The sequence below is a fragment of the Dunckerocampus dactyliophorus genome, chromosome 1 (assembly GCF_027744805.1).
Source record: "Dunckerocampus dactyliophorus isolate RoL2022-P2 chromosome 1, RoL_Ddac_1.1, whole genome shotgun sequence".
Classification (NCBI taxonomy): domain Eukaryota; kingdom Metazoa; phylum Chordata; class Actinopteri; order Syngnathiformes; family Syngnathidae; genus Dunckerocampus; species Dunckerocampus dactyliophorus.
In genome coordinates this window covers 15826328-15846095 of record NC_072819.1, presented here as the reverse complement: position 1 = coordinate 15846095, position 19768 = coordinate 15826328, and the positions used below count along the sequence as shown (strand labels likewise).

General features: G+C 39.2%; 1 protein-coding gene across 6 annotated transcripts in view; it reads left to right on the top strand.

The window, feature by feature from the left end:
• Positions 1-19768, top strand: part of agrn (agrin) — a 379909-nt gene that overhangs the window by 340801 nt on the left and 19340 nt on the right. For 3 of the 6 annotated variants that reach the window (XM_054781405.1, XM_054781147.1, XM_054781322.1), the window contains 5 exons: positions 4578-4689; positions 8570-8581; positions 11745-11861; positions 16207-16390; positions 17627-17717. In XM_054781405.1, coding sequence (XP_054637380.1) covers positions 4578-4689; positions 8570-8581; positions 11745-11861; positions 16207-16390; positions 17627-17717 — 516 coding nt within the window. Of the gene's footprint in view, positions 1-4577; positions 4690-8569; positions 8582-11744; positions 11862-16206; positions 16391-17626; positions 17718-19567; positions 19592-19768 lie in introns of all 6 variants that reach the window. The other 3 variants (XM_054781230.1, XM_054781580.1, XM_054781494.1) reach the window with 2 other exon arrangements.

Genomic DNA, 19768 nt, shown 5'->3' with positions numbered 1-19768 from the left:
ACAGAGACAGTCTGAAACCTTAAAAAAAGTTTTTAAAAAACACTTGATAAGTGACAGTACCAACGTCCATCTGTGGACCTTCCCAAACATCGACAGGAGGATGAACAAATTTAGCCGACAGCTTCAGTTGAACACATGGCTGTCCATAGTCTGTGAGTCCAGAGGACTGCATTTCATTGATAATTTTTATCTCTTCTGCAAAGAGAGGATTTGTTTAAAGGAAAAGGCCCACACCTGAACAGAGCTGGAGTGAGACGATTAATGGATAACTTCCTCCACACTTTGAATCATCATAGGATATAGGCCTGGACTGGATCCTGTGTTGCCACCGAGAGAAGAGAAGAGGAGCGAGAGAAGAACTTCTGCCTTGCCACCTAAGGTCCCAGCAAAGGAGTGTGCCCACAGCAAAGGGCACACTCTTGATTTGATCATTACTAAGAGCGTTGCTATTTCAGATGTGAATGTTGTGGATGTTGTGTTATCTGATCATTATTGTGTTTTCTTTGACCTCTCTATTGCACCCAAACAAGAAGTTGGGTCTGCATTTTCAGGGAAGACTCATAAATGAAAACACAGGGACACATTTTATAGAAAGGATTAGGTTTTGAAAACACCCTGGGTTCTAAAGTTGATAATCTGTTGAGCTCTTACACTTCAAATGTTGTATATGTTTTGAATACCATTTCTCCTGTCAAATTTAGAATGGTTAAAAGTAGGCAAAAAGCACCTTGGGGTAAAGAAGAGTCGGTCAGGGCACAGAAAATGGAGTGCCAGAGAGCCAAATGGAAATGGCACAAGTCAAAGCTCCAGGTTTGTTATGAGGTTTACAAAGAAAAGATATGTGTATTCAACCAGAGTTTGCCTCAGACAAGGTAGAGTTGTTTTTCTAAAATCATCACAAACTGTAGTAATAACTCTCATGTACAGATAAACAAACCCACCTGTTTCAGTGCCCTGAGAACTAATTTGTACAGCGAAGTGCAATGAATTTGAAATATTCTTTCATGACAAAGTTCAATACATTAAAAATGCAATCCTTTCCACAACACAAATAACTACCCTGCAGGCAGATAGACACCTGGAGCTGACACATTTCACACCTGTCACTGACAAAACATTCAAAGAGAGTATCTGTAGTTTGAGTCCATTGATGTGCTCCCTTGATGACTTACCCACTAGATTTCTAAAATATGTGCTGAGCAGTTTGCTACCACAACTTGCTCATCTAGTTAACATCTCACTTCAGACTGGAACATTTCCAAAGGCCTTGCTGCTGTAATTAAGCCTCTTTTAAAGAAGAGCAGTCTTGGTGCTACAGTACTGAACAACTATTGGCCCATATCAAACCTGCCATTCTTGGGAAAAGTCTGAGAAAAAGTTGTACACCAACAGCTTACTGACTTTCTCCTGTCTAACAATGTGTTTGATAGTTTCCAATCAGACTTTAGGCCTCACCACAGCACTGGGACAGTTCTGCTCAAGATGACAAATGGTATCCGTCTCAGTTTTCATTCTGCTAGACCTGAGCACTGCATTTGACACAGTTGACCATGTGATTTTATTGCAGCGGTTAGAAAGCTGGGTTGGAATCTCTGGTACTCCTCTAAACTGATTTAAGTTCTATTTCAAGGACAGGAAGTACTTTGTTGGAATTGGAAATTGTATCTTAGACCAAATGGCTATGACCTGTGGGGTTCCCCAGGGGTCAATCCTGGGACCCCTGTTGTTCAATCCGTACATGCTTCCAATAAGCCAGCTAATATGCAGTGCCCTATCACCACTATGCAGATGACACTCAGGTCTACGTGTCACTGATGGCACGTGAACATGATCCTATAGATTTACTTGGTCGCTGCATCAAAGAGGTCGCTGTGTGGATGCAAAACAATTTTCTCCGGCCAAACTCAGACAAAACTGAAGTCACTGGCGTGTGGCCCACAGAAACAAAGAGGAAGTGTCATCAGTCACCTTGAAACTTTCTCTAAAGCCTAATCATCAGGTTAGAAATCCAGTGGTAATAATGGACTCAGACTTGAACCTTATCAGCCTCACGAAATCAACATCAACAGCTTTTTACCACCTGAAAAATATTACCAAAATCAAAGGAACGGTGTCTAAACCAGATTTAGAGAGACTAATTCACGCATTTGTCTCCAGCAGACTCGACTACTCTAATGGCCTTCTCACTGGGCTCTCTAAACAAGCTGTAAAACAGCTGCAGTACATCCAAAATCCTGCTGCTCAAGTCATGACTAGAACCAGGAAATACGACCATATTAGTCCAGTGCTCAGGTCTCTACACTGGCTTCTTCTCCCTCAGAGGATAGACTTTAAAACAGCAATGCTTGTGTCCAAGCCTTTTCATGGTCTTCATGGTCAAAGTACATCTCTGATGTACCATATGAATCATCTCTGGCTCTGAGAAGCTCAGGGAGTGGTCTCCTGCGAGTGCCCAGAGTCAGGACCAAACACAGTGAGGCTGCATTTTAGTTTTATTCTGTTAGAATCTGAAACAGTCTTCCAGAAGATGTGAGACAGCCTCAACTTCGACAATGTTCAAATCGAGGCTGAAAACACTTGTATTTAGCTGTGCATATGACAACTTAAAGTATTTTATCTGCACAAATGATTTTATGTGTTATGGAATGATTAAATTAAATGTTTTGAGAATTATTTTAAAGAGGACCTATTATGCTTTTCCTCTTTTCTGACCTATAAATGTTGTTACAATGTTGTATTCACGTGTTAAAAGATGCCAACGCGTCAGATAATGAGGTTTGCGCATTTGGAAGTGATAGTGAAAGAAGTTTTACACCTACAGTAGTTCCACTAACATCAACGCAACCCGGACTTCCTTAAATGGGCATGCCCAGTTACACGCTGTAGGCCTGCCCTTCCCCCGCTCTGCTTCGCTCTGTTGTCGAAGATATTACCGTGTTAGCACGTTGAGCAATGGGCAATGGCTCCCAGGAAATGTTTGTCCGGCTGGGCCAAAACGAAGCCAAACTGTTGCTGAAGTCCAACACCTTTCCAATGTTGCTTGGTCGTGTTGAAGAGTCAGAAGAGCAAGCTGTAAGTAACAATTTACCAGTGTCCCAACTGTGTTAATTTTGTGTAAGTAATCGGACAATAAACATATGGCTGTATGTTAAAAGCAGACATTTTAAAAAGATGAATCACCGTTTACTATCAACTCCTGTACGGGCGAAATTAGAAAGTAGGGTTCGGCAGCTTTCTGGAAGTCCTCTGGAGCGCTTGGGAGTGTGACCAATCACAACGGAGTGGGCTCGACGGGAGGTGTACCTGAAGGAGAGCCGGGGATGGAGTGAATTACACAGACCATTGTGGCGGGAAGCAGGAAACCCAAGGAAACACTGCAGGAAGAGGCGCAGAGTGTGGAAGATCTAGAAAGTTTTCTGTGCGGGTTATTGTGTGGAGCTGCTCTATAGGAGTCCAGAACTCAATACAAAGGCCCGAAAATGTCTATAATAAGGCTGAATCCCAATTCTACCCCTTAGCCCTGCCTCTTCGTCTTACCCCTTGTCTTACCCCTTTCTCTACCCCTTAAAACCTTGGGCCAAGGGGAAGAAGCCACTAAGAAATGGGACACCACTTGATTCTTATTACGTCATCACCCTTCACCGCTTGCTGGCTGTGACATAGGCAGATGAGATAATTAAATGGTTTATAATAAATGTTTCCTTCCATAAAGTAAGGTGCATACATGTCTACATTATTTCAGTGTTATATAGCCAACCTCACAACACATTTTTTTTAAATACAAGGCACACATTTGTACAAACTGTGACATTTATTGCAAAACAACAAACAATTGTAATTGTACAATAACAGCTTAACCCTCGGTTTAAGGAGGATTGGGACACCACTTGATTATTGTGAACGCGCAAAACCGAGGGGTAAGTGGTAAGACGAGGGATAAGGGGATTCAGCCTAAGTCTCCTTTAATGATATTTGCCTTCTTTTCTGTAAAGCGTAGGTTCCCAAAGTAGGGTACCAATTGTCAGTAAGGGGTTTAAAGGGGTATTATTTTGTTATTACATTGTTCACGTAATAACAAAATAATAATAATAATAAAAATAATAATGAAAAACAATTAGCACCTAACGCTCACAATTACGAGTGCACCTGAATGCCTCACACACAGTAAGAGCGCACAGTAAGAGCAGAAAGAAGCAAGCAAACAGCATGAAGTTGTTCATTGCTCTGTGTGAGTTATATGAACAAATAAATAAGTTTGATGATTATGCTGTGCATAAAGAGTGTTTAATCTTGAAGATTTCATTTAAATTGGTGTTCCAATGCCCGCGCTGCGAAAACCTGTCGATGTACAGTATATGGGTTTCAGGATGAGTGAGTGGGGATTCCCCGAAAATGAAATCATTGGTTGTATGTACTGTATTTTTGTACTTGATATTATATATTTAGTTTTTTTTTTTTTTCATAAACATGTGTTCAACCTTGATTTCCAGGATCCTAACATATTTCCTTGTCTTTCCCTTTCTAAAATATCTAGTTATTGTTTGTTTCTCACTGGCTGATGTTTGTCAATTATGTAGGAGTAAAGAACGTATCCAGCTGAACGTGTGGAACACCATCAACTTGGAGCGTTCCAACCGCAAAGGAGAGATCATGGTGAACAAGAAGGATGCTATGCGAGGAGAGGCGCCGGTAAGTGTACCATATACCAACATTCCTGCAAATGTAATGTCCTGCTATTAGCATGCTGTGCTATTAGTGGGTCTGTACAGTTTATGTGCTCTATGCTTTGCCATCCTGTTTTTGGTCCATCATCTACTGCTACCTATCACATCATTGCAACAAATGATCAGTCAGTACATTTACATCATGTGACTTAACCTTTCTCTTTGTGCCGGTTTACATGAGCATGATGTCATGTGATTTAGTTTGCCCACTTCTGCAACACTAGGTGGTGATATGTCCTCTTGCAGCTTGTTTATCGGTTGCGCTTTATGTCGTATCAAAGCCAAATAGTTGAGAGTAGCTAGTAGCAAAAGCTAGGTCACAATTTCACATTTTCCAGAATTCCATGTATTTGAACATCTCCTCAAGATTGTTGCCTGGGTTACCAACGTAACATTGTTTTTCTGTTTTGATACAAACGCATAAAAGCTTTTGGGGGGGGGGAGTCTGTGTTATCCTTGCATTCAAGCAAGCACAACATCATGCATTGTCTCCAGCAACATATCATGCAACGTCCTAAGCAGCATCTTGATCACTTTCCAGCTGACAACAAAGCGCGCCTATACACATGTTAAGCATGTGACACAATGTCATGTAATGCCACAATCTTGATCATGTGACCCCAGCAGAGCGCTCCCATTTTCTTGTTTTGGACAACAAAACACTATTATATATTGATTGTAGCTTTTCAAAAACCATGACAAAAACAAAAGTGCTGTTTTTGCTTGATCATTCATGGTCAAGAGACTCCAAGTTTTCTGAGAAACTGTCCTATGCAAGCAGTATATCATGCAATGTCTCCAGCATGCAATGTCCTAGGCGGCATGTCATGCCATGTCTTGACTATTGTGTGCTTGTAGAAAGTAATTATGTAACACCACAGTTTTGATGACATGATGCCAGCGTAGCGCTTCTATTTATTTGCAGATTTTGCCACATTTTGGCAAACAAAATGTTATTTTCAGGTTGACGCTAGTTTTCAGAGAAATTGTCTTATGCAAGCAGCATATCTTGCCGTGTCTTAAGCAGCACATGCATATGTACATGTCGACCGTTGGATGCTGCAGTTTTGATCATGCGATGCCTGCGTAGTGCTTCTATAAGTTTGCATATGCATAACATGCAGTGGCTTAAGCAGCATACTTGCCACCTCTTGCCTATTTTCCACACAACAACAAAGCAATGCAATGCAATGTCAGCCAAGCAGTCATATAATGCCACGGTTTGATCATGTGACTCCAGCAGAGCACTCCTATTTTTTGTCAGATTTTTGGGCAGCAACAAGTCCTAACTTTATAAAAAATGCGCCTGTCGCTACTTGCGATAAAACCAAACTTCACCGGCCCATTTCCGTCAATTATAGTCAATTTTGTCTTCCGGGTACAAACTGGTTGAGACAGAAGGATGTACGCTAAATTCCATTTTCAGTCTAGGAACATTTGAATGTATTAATCCGACTTTTATAAATTGGTATATATGAGTATTTTAAAAGTGAGAGGTAGAGGTAGATTTCAAGGGGCATGTTTTTCCTGTAATCTGCCTTTCATTTGTCTGAAACATGTAATCTGGACACCCGGCAATAAAAAATGCTTGAGGAGCACACCGTGGTGCACCTTTATCAAGTCAGATAGACGAACGGAGGTGGATAGTGGCGTCGTTAAACTGCTTTAGGCCCGGCAAGCAAGTGCATCCTTCCTGATGAAAGTGAGCTTTTTACGCCCGATAAGGCCTCCGTGAGCCGCCCAATTACATTAAACGCTGTCATTTGCGTTTATGAACATGCGCTCTGTTAACTCCCATCATTTTCTCTCGCAAGCATTTATTTATTCTCGCGATTAAGACACTGCCCCCCAATCACCATCACCACCTTCTTTCATCAGCCATATGGTAATTGTGTCCTACACCGGCAATAGAAGTAGAAAATGTTATTAAAATGGGGGAGAAGAAAGCAAAGATGAGGGTTGGAGGATGGTGATGGTCTATTGGGACTATAAGGGATGAGCTGAGGCTAGTTAGTTTACACACACAAACATGGGCTGTATACTCTATACTGTATAGATGAGATAATTCGCATGCTTGGGAGTGTTCATCATATCAGGGGCAGCTCGAACAGGCAGCATGATGAAGCATGTGCTTAGAAAGGTGCAGATAGTGTCACTTGTTGAGGGACACTTTCCCCAATGACACCTCTTCTTCTAGCATGGTCTTCTCAAAAGCTTATGTGCATGCACAGTATTTATACGCTCTATCATACTAATCTCACTCATGCATGCTGGCACTGCTGCATGCGTCATATTCTCGAAGCTGAGGCTTTGTCCACACTTACCTTGTTTGTTGTTTTTGTTTTGAATTCAAATGGATTTTCTATTCACAGAAATTGCATTAAAATAATCTCTTCACATGAAACAAGAAGACTCAAGAGTGTAATAGATGGCACTATAAGACATTACCATTGGGCCTTTTTATTATGATAAACAGAAGTTGGAAGAAAATCATGGAAAAGACAGTCAAAAGAATTGAATTGGAGGGGAAAGGCAATGGCTGTTTTTATTGAAATAGTTTCCTTTTATTTAAGGAGAAGAAAGTATTTGGTGTTTATTATTAAACATAAGGCATTTATTACAGAGTAGGTTTTTAATTTGTAGAAGCGCATTTTTATAACATTTAATAATTAGACTGTTAGAATGATTTTTATAATAATGTTTTATAATGTTATATACAATCTTACATTTGTATGCAACTTAATAATGACACAAAATAAAAATATCTGTAATAGATAATTATTACAAGTAGTAGTAGTAGTATTTATTATTATTATTATTAGTAGTAGTAGTAGTAGTAGTAGTAGTAGTAGCAGTATTATTATTATTATTATTATTATTATTATGATTATTATTATTATTGTAAATCCTCACTAACACCAAAATGCATTATTCCATGTTAAAGAAAGCAATTATTTAGAATAACATTAATTTGAAAAAGTATCATGAAATTACATTCTAATAATAAACTTTAATATATTTTTAAATCAACACTGACATTTAATTACAGTGTCTGTAATACGTTGCTTTTTAATTGTAACTTATTGCTAACACCTAAAAAGTGCTCATTCTTTTATGTGATAAAAATGTATGTATTTATGGATTTAACGTTTTTATTTTATATTATTACATAATTTTTGGGGGGTAGTTGTTTTTGGTTTGTTTTTTACAAAGGAATAACAATAATTAATTGAATATTTTTTATTTCATTGTTCTTTTGTTGTTAATCAACCCTTAATTTTAATAATTCTTTTTTTTTTTTTTTTCCGGGTCGGCGTTAAAATGTTTCACAGCTGTTTTGTACATCTTCACGTTCTCTTTGGACTCCTCCACCGTCAGCTTTACAGATGCCACGTCTGCTCTGCCGGCATATATTTAATATCCGGTATTTATTTATTTAAGTATACGATAAATTACAGCAGGAGCCACTATTGAAAAAATATTTGATGAAATATGTATGCACAGATAGTGGAATTGCAAAAAAAAACCCCACATACAACTACTTGAAATGTCTTCAAAAATACTTGAGATTTCTAAAAAAGCCAAACTTTTAAAAAAGTGTAAAAAAAATAGTATAGTTTCTATGAAGACAAACGACCAAACTGCATAGAAAATGTTTTTTCAATAAACGGCCTTTGTGTGGAAATTGCCTGAGTCTTCTGAGCGGATGCGTGAAGATGCTCGCTGTGTGCATGTTCTGCAGGCTTCGGCATGCCTCACCGTGCACCCTTACCGGTCTTGTATTAACGCTCTTCCTCCCTATTCTTTGTGTGTTCTTTCTCTATGATGTGCTGTCTGGAAATAAGAAATCACGCAAGGTAATGAGACACCTTCGCTTCACTTTGAGACGTTTCACACAGTGTGTCCTCTCACTTCCATCTAAAAAAGCACACAACTTCTGCAGAGTGGTGGGCCAAATTTGTCACTTCATAAAGACACTTGAAGAGAACACGTTTTGGCTTTCACCTCAGTCCGTCTGCTGTGGGGGCGGGACGGGGTGTGAAGGTGGGAGGGAAGGTGGCCATCTTTGTGACATCCATTGTTTTTAAGCGGCAACCACAACGTCTCCATTAGCATCCCGCGTAGGTGGGGATATCATGCGCAGCTGCCACGTTGTTCTTTTCGTCATCACCAAGTCCACTCGCTTCTTCACCCACTCGAATATCAGCAAGCTAGAATCACTCCTCCCTCGCCGAGTGCTGAGCTAAGAAAACAAGTATAGTACAAGTAAAGTATCTTTGACCAGCATTTTTTCCGTTGGTCCTTAAAATCATTAGTGTTCCTGTCATATAGAGCATCTTTGACTTATGCAGCTGTCGGAAAACAGTTAAAAAAAAAAATTTAAAGGTTTTTCTAGCTCCTTGACCCACTCAGCACACAAGAATCACTCCTCACCGAGTGCAAGAGCCAAGAAAACAAACAACATCTAACACCTTTTTATTGTTCACGGTCGTGTTACACAGAACAATGCATGGGAGTATCACTTTCTAGAAAACTGCAACAGAACGTGACAACTTGTTTTTGCTGCAAAGTAATAGTAATAAAAAACATATGATTCTTCTTCAGCACACACCAACACTGAGCATTCGTGCTTCGGCCCATGTGCTTGTGACATCACTTCCATTCTGCTGTACTACTGCAATTTCAATGACTTTGTGGATTATTTCCGGTCGTCTTCGGAATCGCTCTGATTAGTTCTATTATTAAAAGATTTGCAGCGATCGCATTAATGAAATCACACGTCTTCACTGCGCACACAAATGTAGTCGTGGGTGAGCAAGCACGCTAAGTGTTTTGACTTTTGGAGAATTTTCAGTCTTTGTATTCACTTCTATTATGAAATATGACTGTTGTCATTAAGAACCTGCGAGGAGCGATTGCTCTATGACTCAGCGACGTTGCACTTGTGTGTGCATGTAATCATGCCGCGCTCTGGCCCACCTCTTCCAATCGTGCATAAGGAGGGAAAAAGTGTGGCAGAATCTGGGTGTGAAGTGGGCCCAGGTACAGGACAATTGGCCGAGTGTGCACCCTAATACTTTATATGTGATTCTATATAGTAGAATAGACAAGCAAATATTGCTGTATATAATATGTATACAATATAATATAACTGCCATGTTATTGAGAGGCGGGCCAAGCAGGAGCCTAGTAAAATTTGGTGTGGATTCTGGGTGTCTTTTAATTTCCTTTATGTGAGATATTATACAGTCATGTGATAAAAATTAGGACACCTCATGATAGTGACTAATGAACAAGTCTTCATGGGCAATTCAGATTGTTTGGCCTTGGCGGAGGTCCACTATCTACTCGCCACTGTTCATCTTTATTTAAGAGATATCTCAGGACGATTACATTTTTAATGCTTTCCATCTAGAAGATAATTGACCACTCTCTCAGCAGACATAGAAATTAATTATGTTACATTACATTAATTACATTACTACATGGTCACAGCATGTATATAAAAACAAATATATAAAAAGCTGTTTTTATATATTTAGAACACAGAAAAGAGAAAGACATGTGTGCTCATGTGTCACATAAGGATTGTGGATGATGGGCACAGTTCCAAAAAAAGTGCAGTTTTCCTTTAAAAACAGCACAGCAGTCCTGTCATGCAAAGGATCTTTGGCTAGCGTTTTTGCATTAGGTCCTTATAAAGGTCCTGCTCCTGTCATATACAGTGGCAGAAATAAGTATTTGCATGTGTGCGTGTGTGCATGTGTGCGCGTGTGTGTGTGTGTGTGTGTGAATCAACACAGAATGCAAACAGAATGTTAAAGAAATCCAGAATAAAATATTAAATATAGGTTATCCATTAATTTGTATTTGATTGAGGGAAATAAGTATTTGATCCCCTACCAACCGGCAAGCATTCTGCCCCCCACAGACTGGTTATGTGCCCATCAAATGGTAAATGATCTTTCACTTGTATAGCGCTTTTCCACCTCCAAGGCACTCAAAGCGTTTTGACACTGTTAGCACATTTACCTGCTGATGACGCAGCATCAGGAGCATCTTCAGTCTCTTGCCCAAGGATACTTCGACATGATCGTAAGAGGACGGAGGATCAAACCTGCAACCTTCAGGTTGGGAGACGACCACTCTACCACTTAGCCATGCCGCCCCCATCGAGCACACAAATTAGTCCTGTCTGTTTCACAAAGTACTCCTAATCTCAACTCATTATGTAATTATAAAATTCAGCTCTTTGGCATCATTTGGAATCCATTTGTTTGTAGGCAGAGATGCTGAATATCAGCCCAACAACACCATCCCTCTTAAACATGGAGGTGGAAACATTCTGCTTTGGCGCTGTTTCTCTGTTAAGGGTGCAGGAAGTCGTCACTGCTTTGAGGGGCTGATAAATAGGGCCATGTCCAATAGAATCTTAGATGAGAACATCCTGGTCTCAGCCAGAACTATGAAGATGGGTGGTGGATGGGTCTTGCAGCATTACGATGACCCAAAACATATGGCCAACGCAGCAAAGGAGTGGCTCAGAAATAAGCACGTTAGGATTCCAAAGTGGCCTAGCCAATCTCCGGACCTTAATCCCATTCAAAATCTATGGAAGGAGCTGAAACTTCGAGTTGCCAAGTGACAGCCTCAAAGCCGTCCTGATTTGGAGAGAAACTATAAAAAGAAGTGGACTAACATTTCTACGGCAGCAAACATCTAACCTTTGTACTTGCCAACAAGTGTTACTCCAGTAGTATTAACTCTAAGTACTAAGTTATATTTTGCTTGGGGATCAAATACCGATTTAATTCAATCAACTACAAATTCATTAAGCACCTTTATTTCATGTTTTTTTGCTTTTATTTAAATGTTAAGTTATGACAGAGCCTTGCATTGACATAAAATAAGAACAACAGTGAAAAAAGACGCCCGGCCCCCCAGAACAACTGAACTGAATAGCGCTACCATAAACCATCAGTAAAGAACTGCAAAGTTGTTGCTGTTCTGTCTCATCAGAACCTCCACGTGGACCTGAACTTGAAGGAGTCTCTCTTTGTTGGTGGAGCTCCCGACTACAGCCGACTGGCAAGAAGCGCAGCGCTCACAGAAGGCTTCATAGGAACCATCCAAAAGGTACGTTTGACCCTGGAACAGACTAATTCAATTCCCAGCCATTTCCCACTTTGTAATGGCTTTATGGAGCAAAATGAGCAGTTATTTTGAGCAGCCCAGCTGTCAGTGTGTCCACCCTCCTATTAGTGTTTTTCCATTGGGATTAGCATGCACTAATATTAGAATGCTCATTTTCAAGTCCCTTCCTTTTGCATTTTCTCAGATCTTTTCTTGACAGCTTTCCAGTATTTTTTCCCCTTCACTTTCCAGTTCATCTCCAAGCCAAGTGACAAAAATAGCCCTGCAGAACAAAGGCAGGATGTTAGCGATTGCATAAACTTGTCATTAGTTTTCTTCTACAAATTTCGCCTTGACACCCTGGAGGACAATCACAATGCTAAATGTGGTGTTTGTCTTACGTGGGCCACCGGAGAGATGTTAATTATGCAGGAGAGGCATTCATCTTTCTCCATCTCATACGATGCCTTCAACATACATTTCCTGTTACATATTATATACATTATTCTGTATGTACTGCAATACAGAGGTGTCAATTTCTCTTGCTTTTTTTAGTTTTCTTGTTTAATTGTATTTTTAGAATACGGGGACGGCCACACTTTAGACACCCCTGTTATATACAAGTGAAAGTGTTTGCCCCTTTCCTGATTTCTTATTTTTTTGCATATTTGTGACACTTAAATGTTTCAGATCATCAAACAAATTTAAATATTTGTCAATCACAACACAACTGAACACAAAATGCAGTTTTTAAATGAAACTTTTCATTATTAAAGGGATAGTTCGGATTTTTTGACATGAAGTTGTATGACATTAGCAGTGTGGTACCTCAACTGACACTTACACCGCCCTCTGTCCCGTGCGGCGAGTTCTGGTCGGATTTCGGTGATGAGGAACATAGTTCTGGTTAGTTCTGGTAGGGCCACTTAAGTAAAGAATCTGGCTTCTCAAAGCAATATGCGTTCAAAACAGTGATACATTTGCATCACAAAAATGCCGCCTCGAAAAAAATCAGACCTCACAATCTCTCGGCATTACTTTCTCTACCGTCGTATCACTGCACGTCCATTGTTGTGTATGTGTTCCACAGTGTTTAGATGCGCGGATGCAATGCAAGACTCTCTGTGGTCTTCATCCCTTGTGGAACACATACACAACAATGAATGGGCAGTGGTGCGACTGGAGACAAATAACGCAGAGCGATTGTGTGGTCTGATTTTTTCGAGGAGGCATTTTTGTGATGCAAATGTGTTACTCTTTTGAGTGGGGGGTAAGTCACGGTTGATGCACTACACTGCTGATGGGAATGTCATACAACTTCATGTAAAAAAATCCAAACTGTTGCTTTAAGAGAGCACACCCTGTTAAAACAGAACTGAGATTAATCCATCAGTCTGGAGGGGGCAATCACTTTTTCACACAGGGTCATGTAGAGTTGGATTTTTTTCTCTCCATTAATAATACAAATATTTATTTAAAAACTGCATTTTGTGTTCAGTTGTGTTGTCACTCACTTAATATTTAAATTTGTCTGATGATCTGAAATATTTAAGTGTGACAAACAAAATAAGAAATCAGGAAGGGGTATATTGGGGGTATAGGGGTATTTCACTGTATATATTCTAATACAGGAACTATGTATTAATGTGGCATATCTGCAAATGTACAACATGAATCTGACCTTTTATACACTGTATGTATCAACTTATAGGATGCAACCTATGGTGTCATATAGAGGATCTTTGACAAGTGTTTTTGCAGTAGGTTCTGAAAAATAGCAGAGCGCTGCTGTCATAGAGAAGATCTTTGACGAGCGGTTTTGCCAGTATGTTCTGAAAAATAGCAGAATGCTACTGTCATATAGAAAATCTTTGACTCAAGTTTTTGCAGTAGGTCCTTACTAACAGCAGTGCACTGTTGTCGTATGGAGGATCTTCGGTTAACCTGTTACCGGTCGGTTTAAAAATAGCAAGATCCTACTGTCCTATAAAGGATCTTTGACTAGCATTTTCCTGTCGGTTCTTAAAATAGCACAGCACTCCTGTCATTTAGAGCAGTAGTTCTCAACTGGTTGGGCTGTGAGACTAACCATCACCCCTTAGCAACTAGCGCAGATGTAAATTGCGGATTTTTTTAACTCAAACTTCTCAAATGTCTTACATTTAAAGAAACTATTTTCAATGGTTACGTGGCTGCCTCGGCACGGACCTTGTGGCGGTGTAGCAAGTGAATAGCATAGACAATAACGCATGGACACAGAGCCATTACATTATTCCATAACCCACTTTGGGGTCACAACCAACCAGTTGAGGATTTCTGATTTAGAGGATTTTTGACTTGTTTTTTTTTACTTGAAAGGAAAAATAAGTAGTAAGTGCAAGAGTGATTAGAGATAGCATTTGTTTGTCTATATGTGCCCTGCGATTGGCTGGCGACCAGTCCAGGGTGTACCCCGCCTGTTGCCCGAAGTCAGCTGGGATAGGCTCCAGCATGCCCCCGCGACCCTAATGAGGATGAAGCGGTATAGAAAATGGATGGATGGATGGATTGTATGTACTGTATGTACACAGTGGTTCAGGACTCTTCTTCCTTGTACTTACTGTATTAAACATCAACTGCTTGTACTGTTTGTTAAAATGGCTCATTTTAGTCCATTGTTTGAATTCTTTGGTTAATCTGTGTCATAATTTGATTCCACATACTGATATGCTAAATGTTTTTAGTGTTGTTCGTACATACTAATGCTTTAAGTTTAATTTTTCCCTAACGTGATATTTGTCCTCTCTTGGTGAGAAGAATTGTATAACCTTTTGAGTTAGCAGGTTATTGTTTGTTTTATGCAGAATTTTAGCTGTTTGAAGGTTTACCATATCAGCAAATTTTAATCACTGTTATTTTAAGAATAAAGGGTTTGTATGTTCTCTATGAACCGAATTATGGATTATCCTAACTAATCTTTTTGTAGTACTTTTATTGTTATTTCCCCATATCTTCACACAATAAGTTAGATATGATAAAACCAGAGAACAATAGAGTATGGAATGATTTTTGTTTCAGAACAATTTTGATTGCAGTATTGCCACTTTATGTTGTCAATGTCTATGTTGTCTATTTGTATTGGCGCATAAATGTCCTTTCTGCTATTACCAAATAGCATTATTTTTAGTTTTACTCAAGTCTGTTTTTATCAAACCACCTTTGGATATAGTCATTCAATCTGTGACTTTATTTATGCGTACTTTCTCCAGAGAAAAATGCAGTAGTATTGTCTGCAAATAGTACTAGCTTTAGGTCTTTTGTGATTTGACAGATTTACAGATGTCATTTATATGGAGGGTGAACAGTTTGGGTCCCAGTATTGACCCCTGGGGTACGCCACACGATACATTTAAACTTGCAAATGTATATTCTCCTAGCTTCACATATTGCTTCCTCTTTGCTAAGTAGCTTTTTACCCAGTTCAAAACTGGCCCTTTGATTCCATACCGTTGTAGTTTGTTACTTAAGATATTGTGTTTAATTGTATCGAATGCCTTTGTCAAATCCATAAATACTGCAGCGGCTCACTCTTCGATCTATAGCGTTGGCATTTTCCTCGGTCATTGCCATCGAAGTTGAAATGCTAGCTCTGTATTTGTATTGGCTGTCTGTGAGTAATTAATTGTTATTTACAAATGTGTCTAGCCTGTTACTGTTACTGAATAGCTTTTCAATGATTTTGGAGAATTGTGGCAATAAAGAAACTGGTCGGTAGTTTGTAAATTGGTGTTTGTTCCGGTTTTGAAGATTGGTACGGCTATTTTCATTTTGTTTGGAAATGTACCTGTCTGAAATGATAAATTACGGATGTACTTCAGCGGTTCTGTGATCTCATTAATTACCTTCTGTATCTTTTCCATCTCAATACCATAACAATCAGTTGATGTTTTTGCTTTACATTTGTTGACAATATCAATTATTTCCTCTTTTGTCACATCAGTGAGGAACATGGAGTTGGGATTCCTGTCTGTACTTTCATTCCTTTCCTCCACTGACAAGGAATATGTAAATATGTCTTCCAGACTGGGTCCAATATTTACGAAGTAGTTATTGAACCTTTCAACTACCTCGTTCATATTATCATTCTTGGCATTTCCATCTTCCAAATATTGAGGGTAATTTGCTCTCTTGGATCCATTCCTGATGATACTTTTTAGAATGCCCCATGTTGCTCTCATCAGAGAGAAAAATATTTAAAAAAAACTGTCTAAATTAGATTTCCACACTGCCTCATATCGGCGATGACTTGTAACCCCACCTCAATAAACATTAACTAATATTATTTGATTGATTATTCTTTGTTTATCAGATCATTTTAATGGGCACGCCCATCCTACGGGAGGAGAATGCCCTGCGCTCCCAAAATATGGCCATGTTCCAGGCACACCCATGTTCCCGGGAGCCCTGCCACAACGGGGGCCGCTGTAACCCACAGTTGGACACCTACGAGTGTGTTTGTCTCAGTGGCTACTCTGGGGGACACTGTCAGAACAGTAAGTATAAGTCACATTTAATATTACATAAAGTAATTTAAAAAAACAAGATAATTACTGTTGTAATGAACTATTAAGACTTATTTACTTAAGTAATATTTTCAAAAATAGTAATTAGGCCTGTCACGATAATCAATAAATCAATTTACCGCACGACAAATAAAAACAAATTCGATCATTTTGCCGGCCTCGATAAATTGACATGTGCATGCGTGTTTGTTGGCAATAGCAAGTCGCTAGCAAGTGTAAACACAGAATGCTGCAAGTGAGTGTCTTGAGGAGTAATAAGCAAGCAGACAAACAAATGAGTGATTCTCCTGAGAGGGGTACCAGCAAATGAGAGTATTCACAGGTGTATCAGGGACAGTGCAGTTACTTCGGGGGTCATGACACACAGACTACAGTGATTTGAAGCCGTAGCCATGTGAAAATATACCGCAAACACATATACGAAACGTGTCGAATACTTTCTTCGTGCCTCTTGTGTATACAACACGATCTGATGTCAATTTCAGCCCGTTTGCACATCGTCATTAAAAGTTTGTGACAAAGACAATTAAACAAATAATACAAAACGGTGGAACTTACATTTCAGCTATTGTGATTATCGAAGTATAACACCTCATTGTGCACCAAACGCATTTTGCATCCAAAACATGGACTTTGACCAAACTCAGATAAAATGTTACACTTCATTAAACGTAAATAGCGTTTTCAACACAATGTTGCTAAAACTCTATCTTTTATTTTATTTATTAATAAAATATATGGTAATAATAAACTCATTCCCTAGCTTAATTGAAATAGTAGTCAAATATTTTTCTGTAACAAATTGTCGTGTTTGTGCCACTGCAAAACTGGAAAATAATACGTTTATATCTGTATGTGTCATAGTGCTTCACATTTGTATACAATTTTCTACCAAATTCTCACAAAAACACGGTCTTCAATGAGTGGAACTGAGCTAAAATGTGCGTAATTCAGTTAAAAATGTGCATAATTGTGTTAAATCAGGCCATAATAAAGCAATATGTAGTAAAATGGTGAAGTGACACCCAACAGGTGACAACGTGTCACTTTTATCACCAACCTGTCCTACAAAAACCGTTCCCGCCTGTGCCATTAACCTTGTCCACATGGCCGCCAGACCCTTTTACGTTAATTGAAAACGTGCACCAGTTATCTCATTGATCCACTAAACAACCCACCCCCTTCCCGTCCATCCTTCCTTTGCAGCCATTTATGAGAAGTCTGCCGGGACTGAGACTGAGGCCATTGCGTTTGACGGGCGGACATTCATCGAGTACCATAACGCTGTCACCAGGAGGTAAGACAGAGTACCAGAGCACCTTTTTAGCTTTTTAGCTCCCTTAATTAGCCAAGTAACCCCCAGTCCCCCATCCCCCTCCCCCTCAGTAAGCTGTGATGATATCATCAGCTAACAAGCTCGAGGGGGACTACCAGTGAGCTAATAGTCCTTCCTTTAGCGCTTTTTGTCTAATTAGCAATACATTTGACAATCACAGTGTTGCCCTGAGCGCGCTCTGCACTATCTTGACATTTTGCAAAGGAATATAAAACGGATGACATCAGTTTAAAAGAGATGTTACATATAAGATAAGAGTCCCTGCTGTGACATTTAGACACTTACTCAGTGAAGAGTGCGCCTCAGGTATGATTGATAACCAGGATTATTAACCAGCCAGATTTGTGGTGCACCCGATGGGTTGTGGTTAAAACGCTTTGACAGACAGGCTAGCTTACATGTAATACAGATTTCCTCCATGTTTGATCATCATTAGACAATGACTTATAGGCAATTAGTTGCTGCCCCTGCAAAGATGTTTTGGCAACCGTGTTTTTCAAGAATTTTGCTCAAATTTTACACACATGTGCTTGTCAGTCCTCTTAAGGTGCAAACCAAGGTTGGTGGTAATTTGGCTAAAAACCCAGAAGTTACACTGGGTTGTTTGTAGACCATGTGTGAGAAATATCAAGTCAGTTAAACTAAGGGGTTTAATAACAATGCCACCATATGGTGTATTTGGCAAGGAACCATGAAGTAGGCATTTTTTTTAAATGACAAAAAGTGACTTTTTCCTCAACAAATGCGTTACAGCTCTGATGAAATGTCATTACATACCGTTACATTACAAAGGAATATTACAATAAAATGTTTTGAAAAGCATGATTGTTTTAATTATTATAATTATTTATATATAATATATTCAAGTGTAATATTAATTTAATAAAAATTTGGGTGGTTTCAGATTGCATTTTTTATTACTGGAAATATTTGTCATGTATTATTATTATGTATTATGATTATTATGTATTATTTTTGTTGCTTTTTGTTTATTGTGATTATGATATATTTTATATTCTATACATTTTTACACATCTCTGTGTAGAGTTTGCATGTTCTCCCCGTGCATGTGTGGATTTTTCTCCGGGTACTCCAGTTTCCAGTACTCCTAACATGCATGTTAGGTTAATTGGTGACTCTAAATTGTCCATAGGTATGAATGTGAGTGTGAATGGTTGTTTGTCTATATGTGCCCTGCGATTGGCTGGCGACCAGTCCAGGGTGTACCCTGCCTCTCGCCCATAGTAAGCTGGGATAGGCTCCAGCATACCCCCACGACCCTAATGAGGAGAAGCGGCATAGAAAATGTATGGATAGATATATTTTTACAATGATGACCATTTTTATAATTTATTCTGGTTATTATTATTATCAATGTGATTTTTATTACACTTATTACTCTTGTCATTATTTGTATTATTATTAATTCTATTTGATGTAATTAAATAATACAGTATATAAATATAATCATGACAGCTACTCAGGAGTACAGTAGCTTTTGTGGGGGTTACTTACAGGGACCACTAGCGAATGGCGAAAATCCACGAGCAAGTTGGCGTTGACGTTCTCCTCTGATTTCGCTGATTTCAGATCTGCGGGGTCATGAATGCTGAATCGCAAATGCGTGGCGATCAACTGTACTATTAGAAGCTTACACAAAGAAATCCAAAATGTGTGTCTTTATGTGTGTTGTATCTTTTGTTCACTGCCGTCTTTGTCTTTGTCCGTTGTTTGTGCGTGTGTGTGTGTGTTTGTGTGTGTGTCTCACATAAAATGTCCCTGTCCACTGTCTTTCTCTTTTGCACCAATAGCCAACTGACCAATGAGATCCCAGAGTAAGTAGACGATACATCCATGGGGACATTTGTCCAGCTTGGAATCAAGCCCGACTAACAGCGAAACCAAAAAAACACCCATTTGTTTTTTGACAGTTAACCTAATAAACGCATCATCCTAACTGTCCATCCCCAATGTCCATTCAGTCTATAGTCATCACTTTGACAGATGTCCCT